The sequence below is a fragment of the Zeus faber genome, assembly GCF_960531495.2.
Source record: "Zeus faber genome assembly, chromosome: 7".
Taxonomy (NCBI): Eukaryota; Metazoa; Chordata; class Actinopteri; order Zeiformes; family Zeidae; genus Zeus; species Zeus faber.
Genome location: NC_137203.1, coordinates 25794327 through 25817104, shown reverse-complemented (window position 1 = coordinate 25817104; position 22778 = coordinate 25794327). Strand labels below are relative to the sequence as shown.

The 22778-nt window shown below is 44.3% G+C and overlaps 1 protein-coding gene across 1 annotated transcript in view; it reads left to right on the top strand.

Moving 5' to 3' along the window:
- citb (citron rho-interacting serine/threonine kinase b) overlaps positions 1–22778 on the top strand; it is a gene marked incomplete at both ends in the record, with an annotated part of 37068 nt that overhangs the window by 5760 nt on the left and 8530 nt on the right. Inside the window, 26 exons of the mRNA XM_080004302.1 lie at positions 224–394; positions 511–564; positions 755–808; positions 1813–1953; positions 3128–3253; positions 3660–3755; positions 4048–4164; positions 4402–4511; positions 4723–4897; positions 5436–5633; positions 5803–5856; positions 9610–9807; positions 11664–11857; positions 12502–12637; positions 12742–12846; positions 15315–15455; positions 15966–16076; positions 17126–17351; positions 17881–18045; positions 18305–18328; positions 19718–19897; positions 20188–20368; positions 20504–20592; positions 20683–20787; positions 21704–21873; positions 22430–22474. Of these exons, the coding sequence (XP_079860428.1) occupies positions 224–394; positions 511–564; positions 755–808; positions 1813–1953; positions 3128–3253; positions 3660–3755; positions 4048–4164; positions 4402–4511; positions 4723–4897; positions 5436–5633; positions 5803–5856; positions 9610–9807; positions 11664–11857; positions 12502–12637; positions 12742–12846; positions 15315–15455; positions 15966–16076; positions 17126–17351; positions 17881–18045; positions 18305–18328; positions 19718–19897; positions 20188–20368; positions 20504–20592; positions 20683–20787; positions 21704–21873; positions 22430–22474 (3366 nt within the window). The remainder of the gene's footprint in view (positions 1–223; positions 395–510; positions 565–754; positions 809–1812; positions 1954–3127; positions 3254–3659; positions 3756–4047; positions 4165–4401; positions 4512–4722; positions 4898–5435; positions 5634–5802; positions 5857–9609; positions 9808–11663; positions 11858–12501; positions 12638–12741; positions 12847–15314; positions 15456–15965; positions 16077–17125; positions 17352–17880; positions 18046–18304; positions 18329–19717; positions 19898–20187; positions 20369–20503; positions 20593–20682; positions 20788–21703; positions 21874–22429; positions 22475–22778) is intronic.

The following is a 22778-nucleotide window of genomic DNA, read 5'->3' as shown; positions in this document are numbered from 1 at the left end:
CTCTCACCCCTTCCCCTCTTCTCTACTTTATATTCCTCTCCTCCCCACCTCTGCCTTCTCCTCTACTCCTCTCCTCTACCCTCTTCTCTCCTCTCCTCTCCTCTCTATTCCTCCCCTCCTCTCCTCTCCTATCCTCCCCTCTTCTCTCCTCTCTATTCCTCTCCACTCTCTTCCTCTCCTCTCCTCCATTCTCCTGTCTCCTACCCCCACGCTCTGGATGCAGGAGTACCATGCCCAGCTGGAGGAGATGCGTGTTGCCATCCGGCAGCTGGAGGAGGACCTGTCGGCCGCCCGTCGCCGTAGCGACCTCTACGAGGCCGAGCTGAAGGAGTCTCGGCAGACCAGTGACGATTTGAAAAGGAAAGCCGCAGACTACCAGCAGAGAATGCAGAAGGTGCGTGCTGCGGTCAAGAGAGCCAACTCATTTGTAAAGTCAGAATATCAACCTTTATAGATCTTTTCTTTTTGGGGGGGGGGAATTAACAGCCCACTCCCCTTTTACTTTTACAGGCCAAAGAACAGGGCAAATCGGAGGCAGAGGATCTCTTCGGCAAGCTGGAAAAGGTAGTGGATATAAGGCTTTGTAACATGTGCAGTATTAAATGGCAAATGATTTTAGGGTTGATATTTTGGAAAACGCTAAATTTTAACTACAAGATAGCCTTAACCTTCAACTAGGGTAATGGAGCCTTATGTTTTAATCTGTTAGATGTGAAACATTCTGAATTATGCTGTTTTTCCTCTTCTTTTTCAGACCAACACTGAGCAGCAGACTAAGATTCAGGATCTCCAAGATAAGCTTGGCAAGGTAGAATGTAGGAGTTGAGGAACATAATGGATCATTTACCGCCTATTATGTGGCGAAGGACAAGAAAAGTAACAGGGTCCCTGCACTCGCTGCAGATGAAAGCCTGAAAACCTCTTCCCTCATCCCTGTTTTCCTCTCCCTGCTAATGTTTAGGACAAACTCTGTTGTGTACTGAAGCAGATGTTGCTCTATGACCTTAAAACAATTACGCACTCTCTGTTAAAAACAGTCGGTGACTTTCTGCTCAATTATCAGCAATCAAATCATTTTGCCTCATTAGACAGAATTAATTAATCGCAAATTGTCTTTTCCTACAGATAGATATATAAATGGACATTCCATTTTGTGGTGCACAGTGAACATTCAAGGATGCCTAGGTCTGTGTTGAGATACAAATTCTGTCACGTCAATGTTCAGAGCAGGCACCGTGTGAAATGGTTAATTAGAAAGTCCAACGTACTAAAGGACAGCGGTGGAAGAAGTACTTCGAACTTTTACTGAAGTAAAAGTACAAATACCTCGACACAAAATTACTGTAGTAAAAGTGAAAGTACCACATTGACATTTCTACTTAAGTAAAAGTAGATAAGTATTTACAATGAAATGTACTTAAAGGATTAAAAGCTTAAGTGCTTGTCATATCCAGTGTTCTGAGATAACTATATAAAGAATTTATAGTACAGCATAAAGTGATACTGGGCCTTTTTTTCCTCATGCATATCCAATATTCTAATGTACATTCACAAGTCGTAGAGACTACGCAGTCTGAGTAGAATAGTTCCTCTTGCTTTGGTTTCTTTTCATATATATATAAATAAAAATCCTGCTTCAAACATAAAATAATAAAGCAACGGCTGGTAATAGCAGTTGATTAAAAATGCAGTGAAGAAAGGTTGAGTAAGTAAGTACAGATACTTGAATGCTAAAGTAGCAATGTAAAATTTCCCTAGAGATACCCTAGACTGTTTTTATTGCGATATTGATCGCTCACTTTTAAATTGGAGGCGCTGAAGGCCAGCACAGAGGCCACCGATCTCCTCCAGAGCATCCGGGTGGCCAAGGAGCGCATGGAGCGAGACCTGGAGCGGCTGCAGAACAAGGAGGACTCCAGCGACAGCCTACGCAGACGCCTGCGCGAGACTGAGGTACATGCACTGCACATCTCTCTGCCAGCACACACACACACACACACACACACACACACACACACACACACACACACACACACACGTAGATTCTTTGCTTCTGATAAAAAACAGATCTTGCAATTTTGCATTTATGCGCTCTTTTGATGAAAATAAAGAGAAAGTGCACCTGTGGCAGGAAATACAGAGTGAAATACAGGAACAGCCTGAAGTTTGCCTTTTCCTCCAATACCCCGGCAGCAGAGGACAACTGAAACAAAGACTGTCTGCAATTTTGAAATACCTTTAGTCTAATTACCACATTTTTAGTAACTGGACAGTTCCAATTTTTATGTTTTTTCATTATATCACACCGTTGCATGTATTCTGTTACTTACCAACCCTACATATTAACATAATGCTCTATAAACTTCTATATTTATGTTATAATTTTTCCTGAAAGGTTACAATTTGGTGCAAGCAAAAAGCTTGCCTAGGTAAAATGTTCCCAAAAACGCTTTTTTTTTTTTTTTTTTTAATAATCTGAATCTTTTGATTCTGATTATTTGACTTTGAAATACCCACTTATCTCAAGCAGACATAGAGAATATCTTAAAGGCATGCGCATCTTCCTTCTGAGAGGCGTTAAGGCTCTAATCAGTGTGGCTGGATGCTGCTAATTGGTTTCCTGGTGGACCGCTTGTTCCCACGGCTCAGCGGGAACATGCTTCTGACATGAGCACACTCACAGTTTACCTGCAAGCCGAAAAAGTAAGATCTGCATCATTAATACCAAAACCACGTCTAGATTTAGGAAATGTAAACAAAGCCACACCGCCCCTGAGGCAAATAATTTCCCTTCCTCGATCTGACCCGGCACACTTAGATGGTGAACCTGACTTGTGTATTGAGCAGCCGTTTGGAGGAAAGCATTGCTTTTAGTGAACAAACGATGTGCTTCCATTTAGAACATAAATTAGAATTACATTTAAAAAAGCGGCATAAACAGGGGAGGGATTATAAAGACTGATATATTCCCTAAGCACACTCAGCTATCGAGTTCCCCATGTGGTGGAAATTTCATACGTAATTGGCACTCCTGCAGAATATAAATTGTTCTCCGTAATGTGGGGTCCGATTAATGTGTTTTTGTGTCTGTGTTTCTGTCTGTCCGTGCGTGTGTGTCTGTCTGCAGGATGGTAGGAAGACTCTGGAAAACCAGGTGAAAAGGCTGGAGATTGTGGAGCGCAGGGAGTCAAAGCTGAAGGAGGACATCCAGAGCAAGTCCCAGCACATCCAGCAGATGTCTGACAAGATACTGGTAACGAGGGCCAGTCCTATACCAACAATTTAGTAAAAAAAAAAAGTCTTTTTTTTTTTATTAACTGGGAGAAGCCAGAAGCTGTTGCCTAATCAGCATGTGGTGCTGAACATGCTGGGAGGGGTTAACCTCTAGTTTAACTATGTATAATAATAATAGTCAGTCTCAACTTAGATGTAAACCCAAATCCAAGCTGCAAAATACTATACAAAAATTTTAATAAACCGATAACCTCACCATTGTGTGATTTGGGTTTTATTAAGTATATAACAGTTACATAGGTCTTGATTATACTGCTTTTTACTCATACCTGAGTTATAAATTGTTCTTGTAATTACAAATTATTACTTGGGTACACTTTTTCAGTACTCTTTCCACATCTAGCCATGCATATGTGTTTGTGTAGGAGCTGGAGGAGAACCTGAGAGAGACGCAAGCCACGGCCCAGCGCATGGAGATGCATCTGGAGCAGAAGGAGAAGCTGTATGAGGATAAGATCAAGGTCCGCTATAGAATCACACACCCTCACAAACACACACACACACACACACACACACACACACACACACACACACACACACACGCACCCACGTTACATAACAAACCAAAATAAGCAGAGTGTGTCGAATCCCAGTCCATTTTGGGATTGCTCCTTGAACCCTATGGGATGTTGATGCTTGGCAAGATTTGTTCTTCTGTGGGTGAGTAATTTGCATAGGAGAGCTTTGTTGTCTCATGTGCGATATCCCGGTCCCGGATCTGGGGTTGCGTGGCTCTGTGTGGCTGCTGAACAGGTGCTGGAGTCCCAGATGAAGGCGGACATGGCTGACAAGGAGATGCTGGAGTCCAGTCAGAGCAAGTATGAGGAGGAGGTGCGCGAGAAGTGCAGCATCATCAGCGAACAGAAGGCGGTGAGTTCTGGACAACACTGTGGGGACATTCTTACGTGTCCGGCCTATATTTTTCGCATTCATTACACTGACACAAATTTCATATTTGGAATCATCTGTTGCCGTGGGTTTCTGTGCAACACCAAAATAATAATAAATTGCAATAGCCTTGCTCTAAATTGGGAGGATGTAAAGCAAGGCCTTTACGTAATGGCTAATTTGAAAACAAGATTTCCTCTCCGTACCGTTCCCATCCAGACCATTAATGCAATGGACTCCAAGATGAACAGTTTGGAGCAAAGGATCTCTGAGCTGTCTGAAGCTAACAAACTGGCAGCCAACAGCAGTATCTACACCCAGAAAAACATGTAAGATCTATCTCTCTATCGGTCTAGCACACATATAACATTTGGATTCTGCAAATTATATGGGAAAGAAATAGAAGTTCATTAGAAATTATGATATTAGTCTATACAAACAGATTACAAAACATTATCAAAGTTTCTAGGACCTTTTACCAAAGTTGTGGTGTGTGCCCGTATATTTGTGAGTGCATGTGTGCTGTGTGTCTCTGGGCAGGAAAGCCCAGGAGGAAATGATCTCAGAGCTGCGCCAACAGAAGTTCTATCTGGAGTCGCAGGCTGGTAAGCTGGAGGCGCAGAACGCCAAGCTGGAGGAGCACATGGAGAAGCTGAGCCAGCAGGAGCAGAGCAACAAGAGCCGCGTGATGGAGCTGGAGAGCAGGCTTAGGGAGGTGAGGAACATGACGTCAGGACAGGGCAAGGTGGAGAAGGTGGAGGGGGGTGGCTGAAGTCTCATTGTACCTGGCTGAGAAACTACTACAAGACATAGTAGTTTGGATGCTTGAATCATCAAGCATGCAAATGATGCTTGATGATTCAACAACTGCTTGTGAGCGCAGTCCTGGCCTCACTGACCACTGAGCAGTCCCTTGCCCAGCTCAGTGGTCAGTGAGGCCAGTTGAAGGCCGCTTGGGCGTAAACAGCCAGAGCTGGGTGTGGGGGAAGCACAGTGTGGATAAGAAAAAAAACAGACTAGATTCTCTAAACCAAAACCCCCCCACCCCCCCCACAATGAAACACTTGAAAACAGACGCTCAACAGAGGCAGGGTCAGACCGGGTGAAATGTCAGGTGTAATGTCAGGTGTAAAATCCCTGTGGAGGGCTGGGGTGTTGCTGCCATGTCAGCATCTCTCCTTCCCGACTCCTTGCTGACCTCTTTCTGTCCATCCCTCTCTCTCTCCCTCTACTCTCTCTCCCTCGCTCCGCAGATCGGCCTGCAGCACGAGGAGCAGAAGCTGGAGATCAAACGGCAGGTGAGCGAGCTGACCCTGTCGCTGCAGGAACGCGAGTCCCAGATCAGCGGGCTGCAAGTGGCGCGCCATGCCCTGGAGGGCCAGCTGCAGCAGGCCAAGACGGAGCTGGAGGAGACCACGGCCGAGGCTGAGGAGGAGATCACCGTGCTGAGAGTGAGAGAGAGAGAGAGAGAGAGAGAGACAGAGAGAGAGAGAGAGAGAGGGAGAGAGTGAGAGAGAGAAAGAGAGAAGTGAGACACTCTTTGTATATGTGTGCTATGTGGAGTTATGCAACGTACAGCAGTTAAAATCTGTCCCTCCGTCTGTCGACTTATCTCCGCAGGCCCACCGGGACGAGATACAACGCAAGTTTGATGCCTTGAGAGACAGCTGTGCGGTAGGCTCCTCTCTTCTACCACGGCTTTTTGATCTGTTCCACAGTTCAATTCCACTATTATTATTCCACTATTTCCATTCCTTCTATTCTCCCTGAGTTGACCATCAGCTTGTCCTCACTTAAAAAAATCATTTCTACTTTCGGAACTCCTTAAATGACACCCCTTTGACTTAAAAAAAAAAACATACACACTTCTTTAATCCAAATTTTGTTTTTTCTTTGTGGTTCTTGTCATGGGAAAATTGATACCTCTAGCTACAATTTTCCATGTCTGTTTTTTGGCAAAGTTTACAAGTTGAACGATTTGAGAACCCTTCCAAACGATATAGTTTGGCTAAACACCGAGACCACTGTGGTTAATACATAATGGACTCCTCTATGCCTTTGCCCTACTTTTCGAGAGCCGCCCACTCACAAGCTGTTTAGAATGCATCCTCCATAGCTTGCGCTGGCCGTTGCTTAGGCAATCGCGGCAAAAGTTCAGCAGCAAACCTAGCTTTTAAAGCCACTCTGTTTTCATGCGTGGAGCTGTTTGTTCTGTTTGCCTAAAATCCCCTCCCAAAAAAACACATTATTGCTACCATTAACCAGTTGTGGCACTAATCTACCACAGGCAGGAAAAAGGGTCATTTTAACATGATGATCATGGAGACAGCCACAGGTGAGGGTGTCATTGGACTTCAGGCTCTTTAGTCAAATAATACTTTAATAATAATGCATCACAACCCCTCTTAAAGCTATCGGTGCTTCCAGTGAATGTCAACCATGGATCGTTGCTTTCAACTGGATTCACACCCTCTTTCAGTCTATTACCAAGAAGAAGCGGCACTGTTAATGTGTCAAGTTGAACGCATCATGGGTCTGACTCACTCGCCCATTCAACCTGTGGATTTATCCAGAGGTGAAAAGGCCCTTAGTTTCTGCAAGTTGCACGGAAAAAGGTGGCTTTTTCGCGAGTGGCTTTGTGCACTGGAATGATCAACAAGGATGAACGCGGCTGAGATCTGGCAAGCTGCCACCTGCCAGATTCCCGCTGCAACAACCCCTCGCCCCTTATTTTTGAGTGTTTCATTCCTGCTGTCATATCCTTGCCCCTGGGCTCTGTTCAGAAAAGAGGCAGCTAATTTACCTACTTAAAGGGGACCTATTTTGCTTGTTTTTACACATTTTAATATAGGTCTCTGAGGTCCCCAAAACATTTTTTTGCTGAAAATACCACACGCCTCTATACCATAGTGTTCCAAAATGGGCTGTTTCTGTGTGTGTAGATTTAATTTGAAATGAGCAGCCAAGACCCTAGTTCTGAGCCAAATGGGGTTTGAGCACAAGTTCTGGGTTCTTTGAGCCATTGGGGTTTGAGCTTTACTTCGGGTTCTGTTTTATTTACTCTGCAAACTTTCATTGATTTCACCTTATTAGTATACTAAAAGCTGTTTCTGAACAAATTTGAGGTGAGAAATAAGCAATTCAGTTGCTTAATCTTCTCTCATATTAGATTTACAAGGCCTAATTTAAAAGTTAGTTAGGACTTTAGTCGTTCCAAGCTTGACAGCACTACGACCCACCCGGACTATCGGACGCGATAGATGGGAAATAAAATAAAATAAAATAAATTAATATATCTACAATAAAAACATTGGTTTTGTTTGGAGAAAGGCACAGCGGGTCCGATGGAACAGATGACCATATAAAGAAATCCGTGATGAGCTGACGTCAGTTCATGCCGAAAGTAGAAAAAACCTTTGAAAACCGAGTGTTCTGAAGCCTGAGTGTTTTGCTGACAGCGATTACTTACTTTACTTTTCTTTACTACTTACTTTATAAGCTTACCTCATTATTTGACACTTTGGTCCCGTCTAATATGAACATCCGACATTGTAACATTATACTATATATATGACAGAAAATAAGGAGAAGCATAATACTGTAGGTCCCCTTTAAAAACCCCACCTTTCTCCCGCCAGCGCCTTGTAGTTCTGCATGGTGCACAGGTTCCCACGAGAGCCTGGGAATCAGGGGGCTCTCGAGAGCACCCCCCACTCCTTCTCTCTCTGCCTCATTTCCATACAGCGCGCATACTCGTCCCGGGTCCTGGCTGATTAGGAGGGGAATAAAGGAGCCGCTGAATTGATTAGCCCGCTTCTCGCTTCGCCCTCAAAGAAGTCTTGAGCATCTATCGGGGCGGCACAAGTAGCCAAGACAATGTTAGACAGAATCATAAACGTGTTATATCACCAGCCTCGATATCCACTCTGTGCAATGATGTAACGGGGTTATATATTTTTTTGTTGGTGCACGGGGGAGTTGGGGGATTGGGGGGATTGGGTTGATTATATATTTATCACAATTTGAAGCCCTGTCTTCATTAGCATTAATGTGGAGTTAATATTTCACACTAAAAGAGATTCTCAGGCGATGCTTTCTCACTTATTGGTCGTTTGCTTAGTCTGAATCTGAGTGAAATTGATATGTCTGGTTTGTTTTCTGTTTTGTCTGATTCGGTTTCACACTGCCCAAAAAAAATTAAAAATAACATTTTGCAAAAGACTTTCATTAATTGGTCAGAAATATAGCTGCGAAAATATAAACAGACCTTTAGCAAGCGAGTGTAGAAATTCCGGAAATCAACCGAGCACCGAGACCATAGAGCTGGTGCTGCCTACCAAACATGTTTGGGAAGATAACGTTACTGCTCAGTACGAACGTGGCCAGCTTGCGTGTAAACAAATGCCCGCCTGCAGTCCATAACACATAGTGTGTTTGGTTCACTTCCTGCAATTGGGTAGCCTGACATGGCCAGACCAGTTTACAAATACATATTAGCCTGGAGCCTCTCCGTTAATTTTCTCTTTCCAAGGGTGTTATCAACGGGCGCAATATAGACCTAGATAGACCTACAATCAATCAGAGCAACGAAACGTGTGACATAGCGCTGAAGGCGAGCACAATGGCGACCAGTGGAAAAGTCGTGTTACCTGTTGGTAAAATTTAACTTTTACCAAATCCTGTCAGAAGTACGGCAAAAACATCTTTCTTATCAACAAAAACTTTAAGTGCAGCTGTTTGTTCTTCTTTTAGAGAAAATATACGGTCCAGTGTGTTTAATACTGTCACATAGCAGATTCAACAGACCGTTCCATATCAGCAGCAGTCATCTTGGTAAGGTGCTTCAACGTCCCTCCTCTGCATTGTCATCTTATCAAACCCGCCCCATATTAGCTAAACGGTTGTGAATGGCCCTACCCTGGCAAGGTCGGGTGGAAATCTGTTTGAATGGTTGGACGGCCAGACATATTCTCCAGAGCAAATAAAACATGAGCTCTCAGATTCGTCTGGTTCCCAGGCTAGCAATTGATTGGGATCAGGGTGGAATTGTGTTTTCACCACAGTCGAACCGCACTCGGGTTCGCTTGAAAGCGCCCCAAGACCACCTTGTTTTGGTCCACACCCAAGTGTGATTACTGCGTTCACACCTGCCCAAACAACCAGCACCAAGGGGGTAAAAGCACCAGGCTTCCATTCGAACTGACTAAGCATTGCATATATGAAAGCAGCTCTACGACTGCTGCATAACCATGTTGCGCGGTTAAAAAGTATTTGAGCATTACAGGGCGAGGTCGAGGCCAACGGTGCACGGACCAAGTCCAGATACTTATTTTTAATGATCTAAAAATCTCTCTAAACCTCATGGCCGAGGGGATTTGATTTTTTTTAATGTAAAATAATTACAGCTTTAGTCCTCACCCGTTGCAGGTTATAACAGACTTGGAGGAGCAGCTGACTACACTGACTCAGGAGAACGCCGAGCTGAACCGGCAGAACTTCTACCTGTCTAAGCAGCTGGATGAGGCCACCGATGAGAGTGAGGACCGCCTGCACCTCAGCCAGGACGTGGACCGCCTACGCCGCGAGGTGGCCGACCGCGAGATGCACCTCAACAATCAGAAGCAGGTGTCCTTCCATCTGTCTGTCCCTCCTCTTCCTTTGCCCTCCTGGTGGCTTCTCTGTCAGACGTGTTCAGGGTTATTTTTGGGGGGGCAGAGGGGGTATTTTTTCTTGTCTTGCACTTCGTCACTGGAAGTTAGGGGTCTTCTCTCCCGGAGATATCCCACATCAGTTCTCTAATTATATTTTATTGCAGCTTCTCACCAGGCTCTACCTCGGTAGGGTGACCGATGAGCAGAGATTCTCCCTAAACAACGAAATTGGTGTTGGCGCTGAATAATTTTCTCCATTTTTTGTCTTCCATATTCTTTAGTTCAGCCTGCAGCTCCCACCGCACCCACTCATCTCCTCAAAAAGACGTAGACACAAACATAAACCACACGCGCGCATGCGCACATGCACATATGCGCGCACACACACACACACACACACACACACACACACACACACACACACACACACACACACACACAAACACATTCACATGCTCGCACACACTCACACAGACACACAACATGTGCCACATCTCTGCTGAAAATGACTTCGCTGGCCCACAGACAGCCAACCTGAGCTGTGACAGTATTAAGCGTAAATTAGGCGGCAGAAACCCCTCGGAATATTTCCCTGTTATGTTTAGCTGGAGATATATATATATATATATATATATATATACTGTATATAAATAATGAGAGAGAGTGGTGGGGGGGCTACGTGATGCGTGCACTGCCCCCGTGGGAGGAAGGAGTGTGTGGGTGTTGAGCAGTGTCCTCTCTCTATCTCTCTCTCTCTCTGTCTCTCTCTCTCTGTCCATGGCGGTTGTGTAACCCAGCATGTGGAAGTCATAGACAAAGAAACGGAGGGAGGTGTGTGGGAGGGATGTGTCATCCCCATCACTCCCAGGGTCGTGTCGGCAGTGGAAGTGCGTGGACTTCAGAGAGCCGCGGCGTTGTTTTCGGCATACCGGCTATATCTGTCTCCCAGAATGCTCGGTCCGAAGTGGTGGGGTGTGTGTGTGTGTATGTGTGTGTGTGTGTGTGTGTGTGTGTTTTAAGACAGTAGGGGGGTGCAATCCAAGCTGCAATCCATCCACATAGAGATCTTCATGTAACACCTCTGACTAAGCCTCTCTTGCATACAAATGTATCATTAAAATAATAATAAAAATAATAATGTTTTCAGAACACTCCCCTTCACTGCAGCCTCTCTGGGCGAGACATCTTTATTTTCTGTAATAATCAGAATCTCAGCAAAATATCAAACTGAACACAGAGGGCTTAAAGGGGATTAGACTTAAATCTTTTTGTTTATTCACCGCTGCACCTTGCACAAACAGGAGGATGAAATTGCTATTTTCGCAAATTTGGCACATTGGGGATCGCATTTTGCGTGTGAAGGGTGTGCCGAAAAAAGTGCCTTGGAAAGCGTTTGCAACTTTGAAATATTTGAGAACCTACAATTTAAATAAAAAATAATACATAATATATAATGATAAACAATTCATTAACACAGCCTTGGAAATTACTTTTTTGGCGGTGGGAAACATATTGTGTTTATTTGAAGTAATTTATAAGTTTTGAGACTATTTATAAAACTATTTGCAGTCGGCAACGTTTTCTTAATTCATAAAAAATGTATTTGGAGATTAAACCCGGAGAGCGCGCAGCTCCAAAAATGTTGTAGTCCATCCCCTTTAAATGTTCTCCATTCCCCTTCTGCGGTGTGTGTGTGTGTGTGTGTGTGTGTGTGTGTGTGTGTGTGTGTGTGTGTGTGTGTGTGTGTGTGTGTGTGTGTGTGTGTGTGTGTGTGTGTGTGTGTGTGTGTGTGTGTGTGTGTGTGTGTGTGTGTGTGTGTGCATGCGGCAGAACATTGAGACGCTGAAGACCACGTGCACCATGCTGGAGGAGCAGGTTCTGGAGCTGGAGACGCTGAACGACGAACTACTGGAGAAGGAGAGGCAGTGGGAGGCCTGGCGAGCGGCGCTGGAGGACGAGAAGAACCAGGCGGAGAGGAGGACCAGGGAGGTGCAGCGGCTACTGGATACTGAGAAGCAGAACAGGTGATGACCACACACACACACACACACACACTGTGTGACTGTGTGATGTGTAATAATGGTGGACATTATTGAAATGAAACATGTTATTTACAGAATGATTATGAAGGTACTTTGCCTCATCTTAAATCAGAATCAGAATCAGAATCAGAAATACTTTAATAATCCCAGGGGGAAATTACTTAATCCCAGGGGGAAATTGCTTAAATTACTTAAAGCTATGAGTATTGATTTCTTTGTGTTAAAACATGAATTTCTAATTGGTATTAGTATTGAAATTGGCCTGCTAGGTCCAAATAGAAGCGTCAACATATCATGAGACATGAGACTTTTGGCTTGCAGATTCTTAATGTACAGGAAAACAGAAAGTGACGGGCTTTGCGTATTACAAATATTAGGAGCAAAGTTACTACAGTAGAAAACCCTCCAAAGCAAAGACCCTGCAGCTACTACAGGCAGAGGAACTTGCTAGAAAATCTTTCCATGAGGCAGCTTCCATCTATAATTTGTACAGGAATTGGAAAAATCACCTTTTGTGTCGCAACCCGAGGGACCAGCTCAACGGACGAAAGCTATCCAGTTGGGCCTTAAGCCATATATATATATGAATACATGTATAAATGCAAGTTCGTATCCTGGTTCCACAGACTCCGGGCAGACCAGCGCAGCTCGGAATCCCGCCAGGCCGTGGAGCAGGCGGTGAAGGAGCACAAGGCCGAGATTCTGGCGCTGCAGCAGGCCCTCAAAGACCAGAAGCTCAAGGCCGAGAGCCTCTCAGACACAGTGAGTGCCAATCTACTCAGCTCCTTCTGGTCTGGACGGTCTCACAGTCATTCAAACGTTCAAATGGCTCGACCTCCCCCTCTGTGCGCCCCCTCACCTTTCAGCTTAACGACCTGGAGAAGAAGCACGCCATGCTGGAGATGAATGCCCGTAGTCTGCAGCAGAAGCTGGAGAGCGAGCGCGAGCTGAAACAGCGGCTGATTGACGAGGTGCTTTTTCTCATACGGAGTACGCCTGATTTCTGATTTCGGGTGGAGGCTGGAGATGTGACCTTGGACCAGTGGACACCAGAGTGTGTGTCGGCTGAGGTGGAAAGTAACTGGTTACAAACACTCTCATTACAGTCAGTGCTCGGCCGATATCCAAAATTTTATATTGCAATGTAGTCCCGCTCAAATATTGGCATACAGGTACTCCTCACTTAACGACTGAGGTCCATTCCTAGGACCAGGTTGTTAAGCAGTTTGGTCGATAAGCGAGGACCCGTGTTATTTCAAGGTAAGGGGGCGTGGCATTTGCGAATGCTAGTGTAGTGAATACTGACAGACTGCGGGAACGAGACTGAGACTGAGAACGGTGATGAGATGAGATGTATACAGTCTATATAGTATATATAGTGTATATAGTGTTTATAGTGTATATATTATACAGTATATAGTGTATATAGTGTATAAAGGGTGATGTGCGATGAGATGCTTGACACTGAGGCACATGCAGTGGCGGTGTTGTACACAGCGTACAATACAGACTGGTCAGAGAGCTGGTCCTAAGTCCGAACAGTCGTTAAACAGCTAGGTCATTAAGTGAGGAGTTCCTGTACAGGATATTATTCCCATTACGCAGTGTAGTGATAGTGTTCCCATTACGCATAGTTGCGTAAAGGTTATATTCAATCACTATAAAAATACATCTACAATAAAAACACTCTGTATTTGTTTTCTTTGGAGAAACAGATTGCTTTATGCCACTCCAATTAGGAAGTTGCGCATGCGGGTTCACGTAACGTGCGTGCGGAAAGGATCTCCCCGTTCACCATGCGAACAGTGACGGGCAACAAGCAAGCGCCAGTGAGGAAATATATGCCTAGAATAAAAAAGAAGAAGCAATTTTACTTATTCTATGAATGAGTTTGTCCGTGCACTCTGCTGCTCTGTCCGTTGCTCTCCATGTCCCAAGGACGGATGGATGTATGGACCGATGGATGGATGTATGGATGGATGGACGGACGGACGGATGGATGGATGGAGGTGGGGGGGGTGCGGACATGGAGAGGGCGGTAGTTTTATATTGTGAAAATATTGCATATGGTGGCAAATGTCGCAATATTCGATATTATCAAAATATCGGCCCAAGCCTAGTCAGGGCTGGCTCTTTCTATAGGTGACATAGGTGGCCGCTTGGGGGCCATCCCGAGCGGGGCGCAGAGAGGGAGTGATCGGGGCGCAATTTGCAAAATTGCAAAATCTGTCTTCCTCTCCGATGGTGCCTAAGGTGCGCCGTGCAGTGATAGGGTGCCCGCACTCCGACGATGCCAACTCAGGCACAATCAGCATGCCAAAACAGTGTGTTTTTATTTTACATGTAGGTTATTTTATTTGACTCCATTTCTTTAAGGAATGAAACAAGGGCCCACAAGGGCACTTTCTCTGTCGACCCCACCTAGAGCGGCAAAATGGCTAGAGCCAGCCCTGATTACAGAACTTCACCTGTAAAGTTACTTTATTGAGTGTGACAAAAATTCAGCATTTATACTTTTACTTAACTTTTACTAAGTATTCTAGTCCACTATTTTACATTTTGCTAGCAGTTACAGACTAAATATTTCAACCTGAGACTGACTGTAAACCAACTTCAACATTTTAAAATAAGTTATTTCCAGAGCCAATCAACATTAAGCCTGCGTGAGTTGCAGTTAAGCAGTGCACAAAATAAAAATGTATTATTAATTCACTGTTTTTTGTTATTGACAAATAGGATATATGTACAGTACAGATTTGATATACAGTATATTTATGCAAACTTGCACAATTTCCTACTTTTGTTCGGAATGTGAATTGCTGACACAGAGGTTCTGTTTCTATGTTTTAGTTAACTTTTATGTTTATTGTTTATTCAGTATTCATTTTTTCAGGTTATTTTTTTATACTTATCACTTTATTATTATTGCCGATGTCCTACAGTATGCCAAATCAAAAGGATTGCCTTCCCCCAAATACACAGGGAGAAAAAAGTAACTCAATAGGTAATTATTGAATAGTATTTTAGTAAACTACTTTGACTTAAACTTACCATCGTCAAAGTAAGTAAACTAAAATACTTACTGTCTTGATATTTACAATCAAGTGATTATCTCTGTAGTAGCAGCACTCTCAGTCAAGTAGTTAACTAGTTAAGTAAGTTTAAGTAAGGACTGCGAGTACTCTTTCCACCTCTGGTAGTCAACACCAGGAATTACATTTCTAGGTGGAGGCATGGCTCTCAGCAGCAAACAGAGAGAGCAAAGTAACATGACATTTTAGCAAAATAAGTACCTGTGAAGAGTTAATTGACCAAGTGACCATGTCCTGCTGCATGTTCTGACCAGGCTCTGAGTGTGAGTGAACTTTGGTAGATGCACAATCTTACCAACCTCACAAGTAAAAATGCTGATTTTGACATGTTTGCTACGCCGTCACAGCAGGGAAAGCTGCAGCAGCAGATGGACGCTCAGAAGACGCACATCTTCCGCCTGACCCAGGGGCTGCAGGACGCCCTGGACCAGACCGACCTACTCAAGACCGAGAGGACCGACCTGGAGTACCAGCTTGAGAACATCCAGGTACACACACACACACACACACACACACACACACATTTAGACACGTATGCACTATGTGAAAAAACTTACCCGAAGACAGGGAGCCAAGGTTCTCGCTTCTAGAGTATTTTCAGAGTAAAAATAACAACACCGATAATAATAAAGTCAAAGTGCTTTACGTTAATAGAAGGCAATCAAATAGTAATTATAAAAAAGGCACTCAATAAAAATGTGTAAATATTAAATTCAATTTCTAATGTTTTGGATCATCAATTTAGACATTGAAGAGAATGGTTTTCAATCAGCACACACACGTACACTCCAATAGACGTGCACGTGCACGCACACACAAGCACTGTCTCTCTATACCCTCTTGCATTTGTACCCTTCTTTCCTCTTTGTATCCTCTCTATCTGATCCTCCTTCCCTAGTCGCTCTCTCCCGCTCTGTGTCTCTGTTTCTGTGTGAGAATGAAAGTACATGAGGAGACATTCACGGCGTTAGTGAATGTTCACTTAGCTCCACCTGCAGGCTGTCTACTCCCATGAGAAGGTGAAGATGGAGGGGACCATCACGCAGCAGACCAAGCTCATCGACTTCCTGCAGGCCCGTGTCGACCACGGAGGCTCCAAGAAGAAGAAGGTGGGCGAGCGGAGAGATTGCTGTCACATTGACCTGACACAATCTCAGTTGGACACATGCGGAAGAATGAATTATTGTGACTCAATATACTGTAGATGTGTAATGAGATATCTGCTTGTATATTAAAAATCCCATGTTTCAGAATTCATCTTGCATTCATCACATTGATATATTGATATATTAGACTAAAACTTTTTCAGACATCATACATAATATGGGGATTTCTAAATCCATATTTGTTCAGCGTCATTCATTTAAATTAGATTCATTATTATGAAGGTGTATTAATTTCACGTCCGTTTAATTCATCGACTCTCCTTGAACTAACTGAATGTCGAGTCTAGTCTAGTTTCTCGGTCAATATTCTGCTCGGGATTGAAGGGATTGAAGATGAGTTGTGTCATTTTGAAAGGGAATCATTGTGAATCCTCCTGTGTCATTTTATAGTTCAGTTGTTATTTAAGTGCGCTGTGTTTTTATTACTGGCAATGAAGGAATTCAAGCTGTATTGCAATGTGTTGTCCCACACATTAATGCAGTGTTCTTACCAGGTGAATTTAATCCTTAGAAATTTAAGCACTCAAATGCCTTGAAAATATCCCCCTTTGTCTTGAAGTGCTTGAAAAGTTATTGAAAAAATGTGATAATTGAAAACCTGTGATCTTCTTCCCTGGTTTTGTGTTTCAAATCGTGACATAATAAAAAGTTTCCAGGATCGCTTTTACAACATTGTGCCAGGGAATTGTACATTTAATCCAGCATGGATCTCATTGAAATTTGATTGTATTTGTTTTACGTGAAGTCCTTGAAAATGAAAATTATTGCTGAAAAAAGTACTTGAAAGTCCTTGAAATTCATTTTGAAACACCAGACTGTTTATAAGTTCCTTTGAGTTAGGTCAATAGTGCTTCCTTTTGGTTGGTGATGATTCTGTTGGTGTTGGTGATGATGTTTTGTATGATGCTTCATATCAAATCACACACACCAATTTCTGCCAAAGCGAGCATTCATAATCAGCATTCATATTGTCTGTGTTGTCTGCGCCTTAGGGTCTGTTTGGCCGCCGTCGTGAGGACCTGCTGGCAGCCATGGCCGCCCAGGCACAGGCACAGGCCCAGAGCGGGGGTCCGGTTCCCTCTGTGTCGTCCGTCCAGCCAGTGCCCCTGCAGTACAGCGACATGAAGGCAGCGCTGGACAAGGAGCGCAGCCGCTGCTCGGAGCTGGAGGACGCGCTGCAGAAGATGAGGCTGGAGCTGCGCTCGCTTAGAGAAGAAGGTGAGAGCAGCTGTAAGTGACCGCCACACAATGCTCAGTTCCACTGCTTGGATATACACCAATCCATTGTCTTATTTTCCGTCTTGTATCGTTCTGTCCTTCTGTGTTTCAATTCATTCAATTCAAACATTTGCCAAAGCAAATGGAAACAAAAAGCGAAAAATTTAACCTAAACTAAAACAGAAAAATGTAAATGTTTCAGTGAAAATATATATATATATACCTCAAATAATTGTTTCTGTTAAAAAACGTATATGCAGATAAGTAAAGATAACCTCAAATAAATAAAAAATGTAAAAAAGTATGTTAAAAGTATATAAACATATAAATGATGATCAAAGATTTAAATTTGTATACTTCTCTGTCTCTCTCTCTGACTGTAATGTAATGAACTCAAAGCTCAGGTTGGAGTGTTTTTTTGTTTTGTTTCTATCACCTGTACACTTTTTGGATGTATTCAGGATTTATTTCAAAGTCTGTCAGTCGACCAATCCACGATCATTCATGCAAGGCCTCCATCCGTCTCCAGCCCTCCAGTACAAGGCCCTAGAGCATGGGAACCCAGCCACGGCGGCCACGGGGAGGCAGCAGATGATGATGTCGGCCATGGTGAAGTCCCCCGAGCACCAGCAGGGCCCTGGCAGCCTGGCACCCTCCAACTCAGGACGCAGGAAGGAGATGGCCACGCCCGAGGGTGAGTGGCTTTCTGTCTTATTGGTAAAAGAAAAGGAATCATGCAGATGTATTTTAAATGTGCAGACAAACACACACACACACACACACACACACACACACACACACACACACACACACACACACACACACACACACACACACACACACACACACACACACACACACACACACACACACACACACACACACACACACACACACACACACCAGCCAGTTGTACAGCACTCATGACCCTTTCTCTCTCACACAACTTTCAGAAAGAAGGAGGGTCACTTTTGAAAGTAAGTTCAAGTCCAAACTTGTATCTACAGTTTGGCCCGCTATCCCCTTCTTCTTTTGCCTCATCCGTAGCCACAACTTAAGGCCAGATTTTGAAAGCTCTGCACTCGGATCCAACGTCTGATTCGAGAGTTCGCCCGCCAGACATCGTGCGCGGTGCTCAAGTCAGGTGGTGCTCCTTGTTTCTCGGTGCAGAGGCTTTAGAAATCTGACGCGGTTGCATTTTCATTTTGGTTTCACTCCAAAGCTGATTAGCAAATCCCCGCTCTGCCCCCCCCCCCCACAACATTACACTGACAGGGATGTGTTGATGATACACTCAGAGGTGCATAAAATAAAATTAAAAAAACACTGTTCAATCTGTTTGGTTGCATGACTCACACCTTAAAGGTAACATCCAGTCAGATTTTCCCTCCGAATAAAGCACCGGAGGGAAATGATAAATGCAATTGCTTCCAATGCACATTTGCATTTAGCCAAGCTGAGTTTAGAATTTTATACGCAAAGGTTAGTCACACCTGATTTGTTCTGTTAACAATTTGAAAAGGTTACGACAAAAAAATGAAATGGAACAAAAAGGTACTACTTATGCCAAGATTTTGTGACATAATATATACATTAACCTACTGTGAACTATTAAGAACCACGTTGCAACGTTTGGCAGGCATAGTTGTCACATCAGGTTTACAAGGAAAAGAAAGAAGGTAAGATAAAATAACACTTTATTAATCCCTGGGGGGAAAATAAGGAAATTAGGTCATCCATATTGGGTTATATTCCTTTTCATGGCGTATGAAAGTCTCGTTGTCCAGTCTGTTTGAAGGCTGAACAAAGACAAAAAGTTTGAGGGTTGTTATTAACGTCTCTTTAGGACGTTTGAGGGTTATCAGGGAAGTTTGTGCTTTCTGGTTAACCTCATACTTAATCCTTTAAACGGTACTTTGATAGAATCATTGGATTAAAAGGGACCTATCCCAGAGTTTCTGAGTACAGAGTGTCCTCCACGCCTGCGTCTTTGTGGAGGACACCCCAATCCAGCTTTTTTGTTATTTGTTTTTACACATGCACATTTGACATTTGTTGACGGGATGATACCTTTAAGGTTGGGTTGAACACCAGTGTTTGATGGAATTACTTATTTTTTTACGTGGTTTTCAGAATCTTGCTTCTTATGAACTTCACTGAACATCTCAAAGTTATTTCATTGATTTTCATATTTTTTAAACCTGACCTCCATAGCTGATCCTCCATGATTCACCACAGGTTTTTTTTTTCTTTGTTTGTTTTATTTAATTTTTTCACACTGACGGATTGCGCCTGTTCGAGATGCATGTCGGCACAGGCCCTGCCGGAGCTGCCTGCCCTCACTGTGTTTCCCTGAATCTACTCAGAGTATAGCCGCCGTCTGAAGGACAGTCAGAGGGACAGGGACAGGGAGCGGGACCGCGACAGGGACAGGGCACTGCACAACACCCCGCACCACTTCACGGTGGGACTCAACATGCGAGCTGCCAAGTGCACCGTGTGCCTCGACACAGTGCACTTTGGACGCCAGGCGGCCACGTGTCTTGGTAAGTTCCACACCTGAGACCTAGAGCAGGCTTTCTTCTGATTGGTGAGGATTATTTTCTTGATGTAAATCAAACATTTGAAATGTGTATCCTAACCCTAACCCTAGCTCTAACCCTAGCTTTCTTTTCATGTCATTCATTTTATTACCCTTAACTTTTTTTTCCCTAACCCTAGCTTTTTTTCTTTTGATTTAATTCCTCTAATTTTTCTTTTTAAGTTTACAGTATTTGTGGTCCGAGAAGCCAAGCGGATGTCATCCGTCTCTTAACAGCGTCTTTCTCTCCTTCAGAATGTCACGCTTTGTGCCACCCAAAGTGCTCCCCCTGCCTTCCAGCCACGTGCGGCGTGTCCGGCGACTGCACACTGCACCTGTCGGAGGGCCTGTGTCGCGACAAGGGCAGCTCCCCCGGCCAGCAGCTGAAGGAGGCCAGCGGACACATGCACCTTGAGGGCTGGATGAAGCAGCCAAGGTGGGTTGCCGAGGGGAAACTTCACGGATCTCAGTCTGGGAGTCAGACTGTCCTTGACTCTGCAGGTTTCCGCAAACACTGGTGATGTTCCTCTCTGTTATGGGTGCGTTCATGGCACGTTTTTCTTGTTCACAGGAACGGGAAGCGAGGCCAGGGCTGGGAGAGGAAGTACATGATCCTGGACGGCACTAAAATGTCCCTCTACGAGATCGAGCCCAGAGAAGGTTGACGGATGAAAGACATTAATTGAGGGACTGATTGTTTTGTTTTTTGCCTATTTTTGATATTCCGGTTGTTCTGTGTGTGTGATTCAGACACGGTGAAGCCGCTGGAGGAGTTCGACCTCTGTTCATCCGACGGAGAGGTGCTTGTGCACGGGGCAGTGGGAGCCACTGAGCTAGCCAACACCGCTAAATCAGGTACAGGAAACATTCACACTACCTTCCTAAAAACAGTCTTCCCCAATCCCTCACCCTTGGAATCTGATAGCAAAGAAATCCATCAGGGATTTATACCTCTGAATGATGAATTCAAACTGTAGTGTTAAAAGTTCAAGTCAAATTAAGATACATGTTTGTGAGGAAAAAAAACATATACAACTGCGCTGTGTATGATCTCAGCTGTTTAGTGATCTTGATCAAAATCTGCATTCCCAAAAATGTACATTTAATTTGCCTTCTTGCAATGATAGCGCCACCCATTTTGGCATTTTCCAGTAGGTGTAGATTTTGGTATTGACAGTGGTGGAAGAAGTACTCGAAAGCCACACTCGAGTAAATGTACAGATATCTTACAAAAAAAACACTCTAGTAAAAGTGAAAGTCACTCATTAGAAAACTATTTGAGTAGTCTTAAAGTAGCTGATATTAACAGTAAGTAAGTATCAAAAGTAATTATATGGTATTAAATATACTTAAGTACAAAAGTAAAAGTGAATGCTGTTGAGAAAAAAAGCCAGACTTTTTTTGCTCTGATTTTATTCTGGTTGCCAATATTTCCATATTTTTCAGGAAGCACAAGAAGCATGTCATTCGGTACGACGCATCTTTCACTCCGTGAAAGAAAACATTTGTTGTAAATATAGCCACGGCTGTTGGTCTCCATCAGTCATAGCTGGTGCAGATGGAGCAGCATCACCGCCGGAGGAGGCCGACGCTCTGGTCGTTGCTCTCCAACAGCTGCTCTAGTTGTGGCTCTCTTGGACGTGCCTGTGCTTGTTCAAGTAGCAATGCAGTCAAAATGAAAGTTAACACGAGCAGGGTTGCCAGGTTGGCGTGGGGGTGGCGTGCCAGAAGTCATAGGCTTGATGGATCATAAAAGTCTTTGTCACCCTAGACGTGCCCTACGTGCTGAAGCTGGAGTGCCACTCACACTCGCCCTGCTGGCCAAGTCAGAGCCTCTACTTCATGGCTCCCAGCTTCCCGGACAAACAGCGCTGGGTGGCCGTCATGGAGTCCGTGGTGGCGGGAGGGCGCTGCTCCCGGGAGAAGGCCGAGGCAGACGCAGTGAGTATCCCAGAGTGTCTGGTGTCTGGTGTCTGGTGTGTGTGTGTGTGTGTGTGTGTGTGTGTTTTGGTGTGTGTCTGTGCATGCAGAGCTATTAGACGGCATCTGTATCCTGGATGTCTGCTGACTGGGACTGTCGAGATGTCACAGGCGGAGTTGGAGAATACATTTTTGCTGGGGCACTACATGCTACGTGGTGTTTATTTACAGGACAAGGGGGTTGGTGGATTTTAGGGGATTTTGGGAGGGTTAACTGTTTATTTGTCTGCTGTTCAATTCAGTTTAACATGCAGGTGATTTGTGTAACGATACAACTGTGTCTTGTGGATAAAACCCGCTCTGGGTTCCACTTCTTTGAGTTGTTAATTGTCCTCTCTCTTTTGTCCTCTTCTCTCTCTATTTCTGTCTGTCTTTCTCTCTCTCTCTCTCCTTCTCCTTCTCCCCCCCCCCCCGTTTGTTGCTTTTTCATCACGCCACAATGTATGTCCGCGTGTTGGGCACATTTTGTCGATTTGCTCTGTTCTGGCCATTCCATCGGGTTTCATTGCACACATAGGCTGCTGTGTCCAAAATACAGATGGTTCTGTCTCCCCTGGTCCAGGTAAAGAGTTACAAAGACACAGAGACACACCACACCACACCACACACACACACCACACACACACACACGCACACATGCAAAGCCACAAATGTTTATGCACACACACTCACACTGTCTCACCAGGAACTCAGTGATGCATGTGTCTGATCTCGTGTCAGTTTTGTCATCCTCCCTTGCTGACTCACCTCACCCGCTGTGACCACTCCTCACTCCTCTCACTCTCCTCACCTCAACGGTAATTTAACGCACACGGCGTCCACGTTACCATCTGAATGTTGGAAAAAAATAATCTGACGTGTATTGT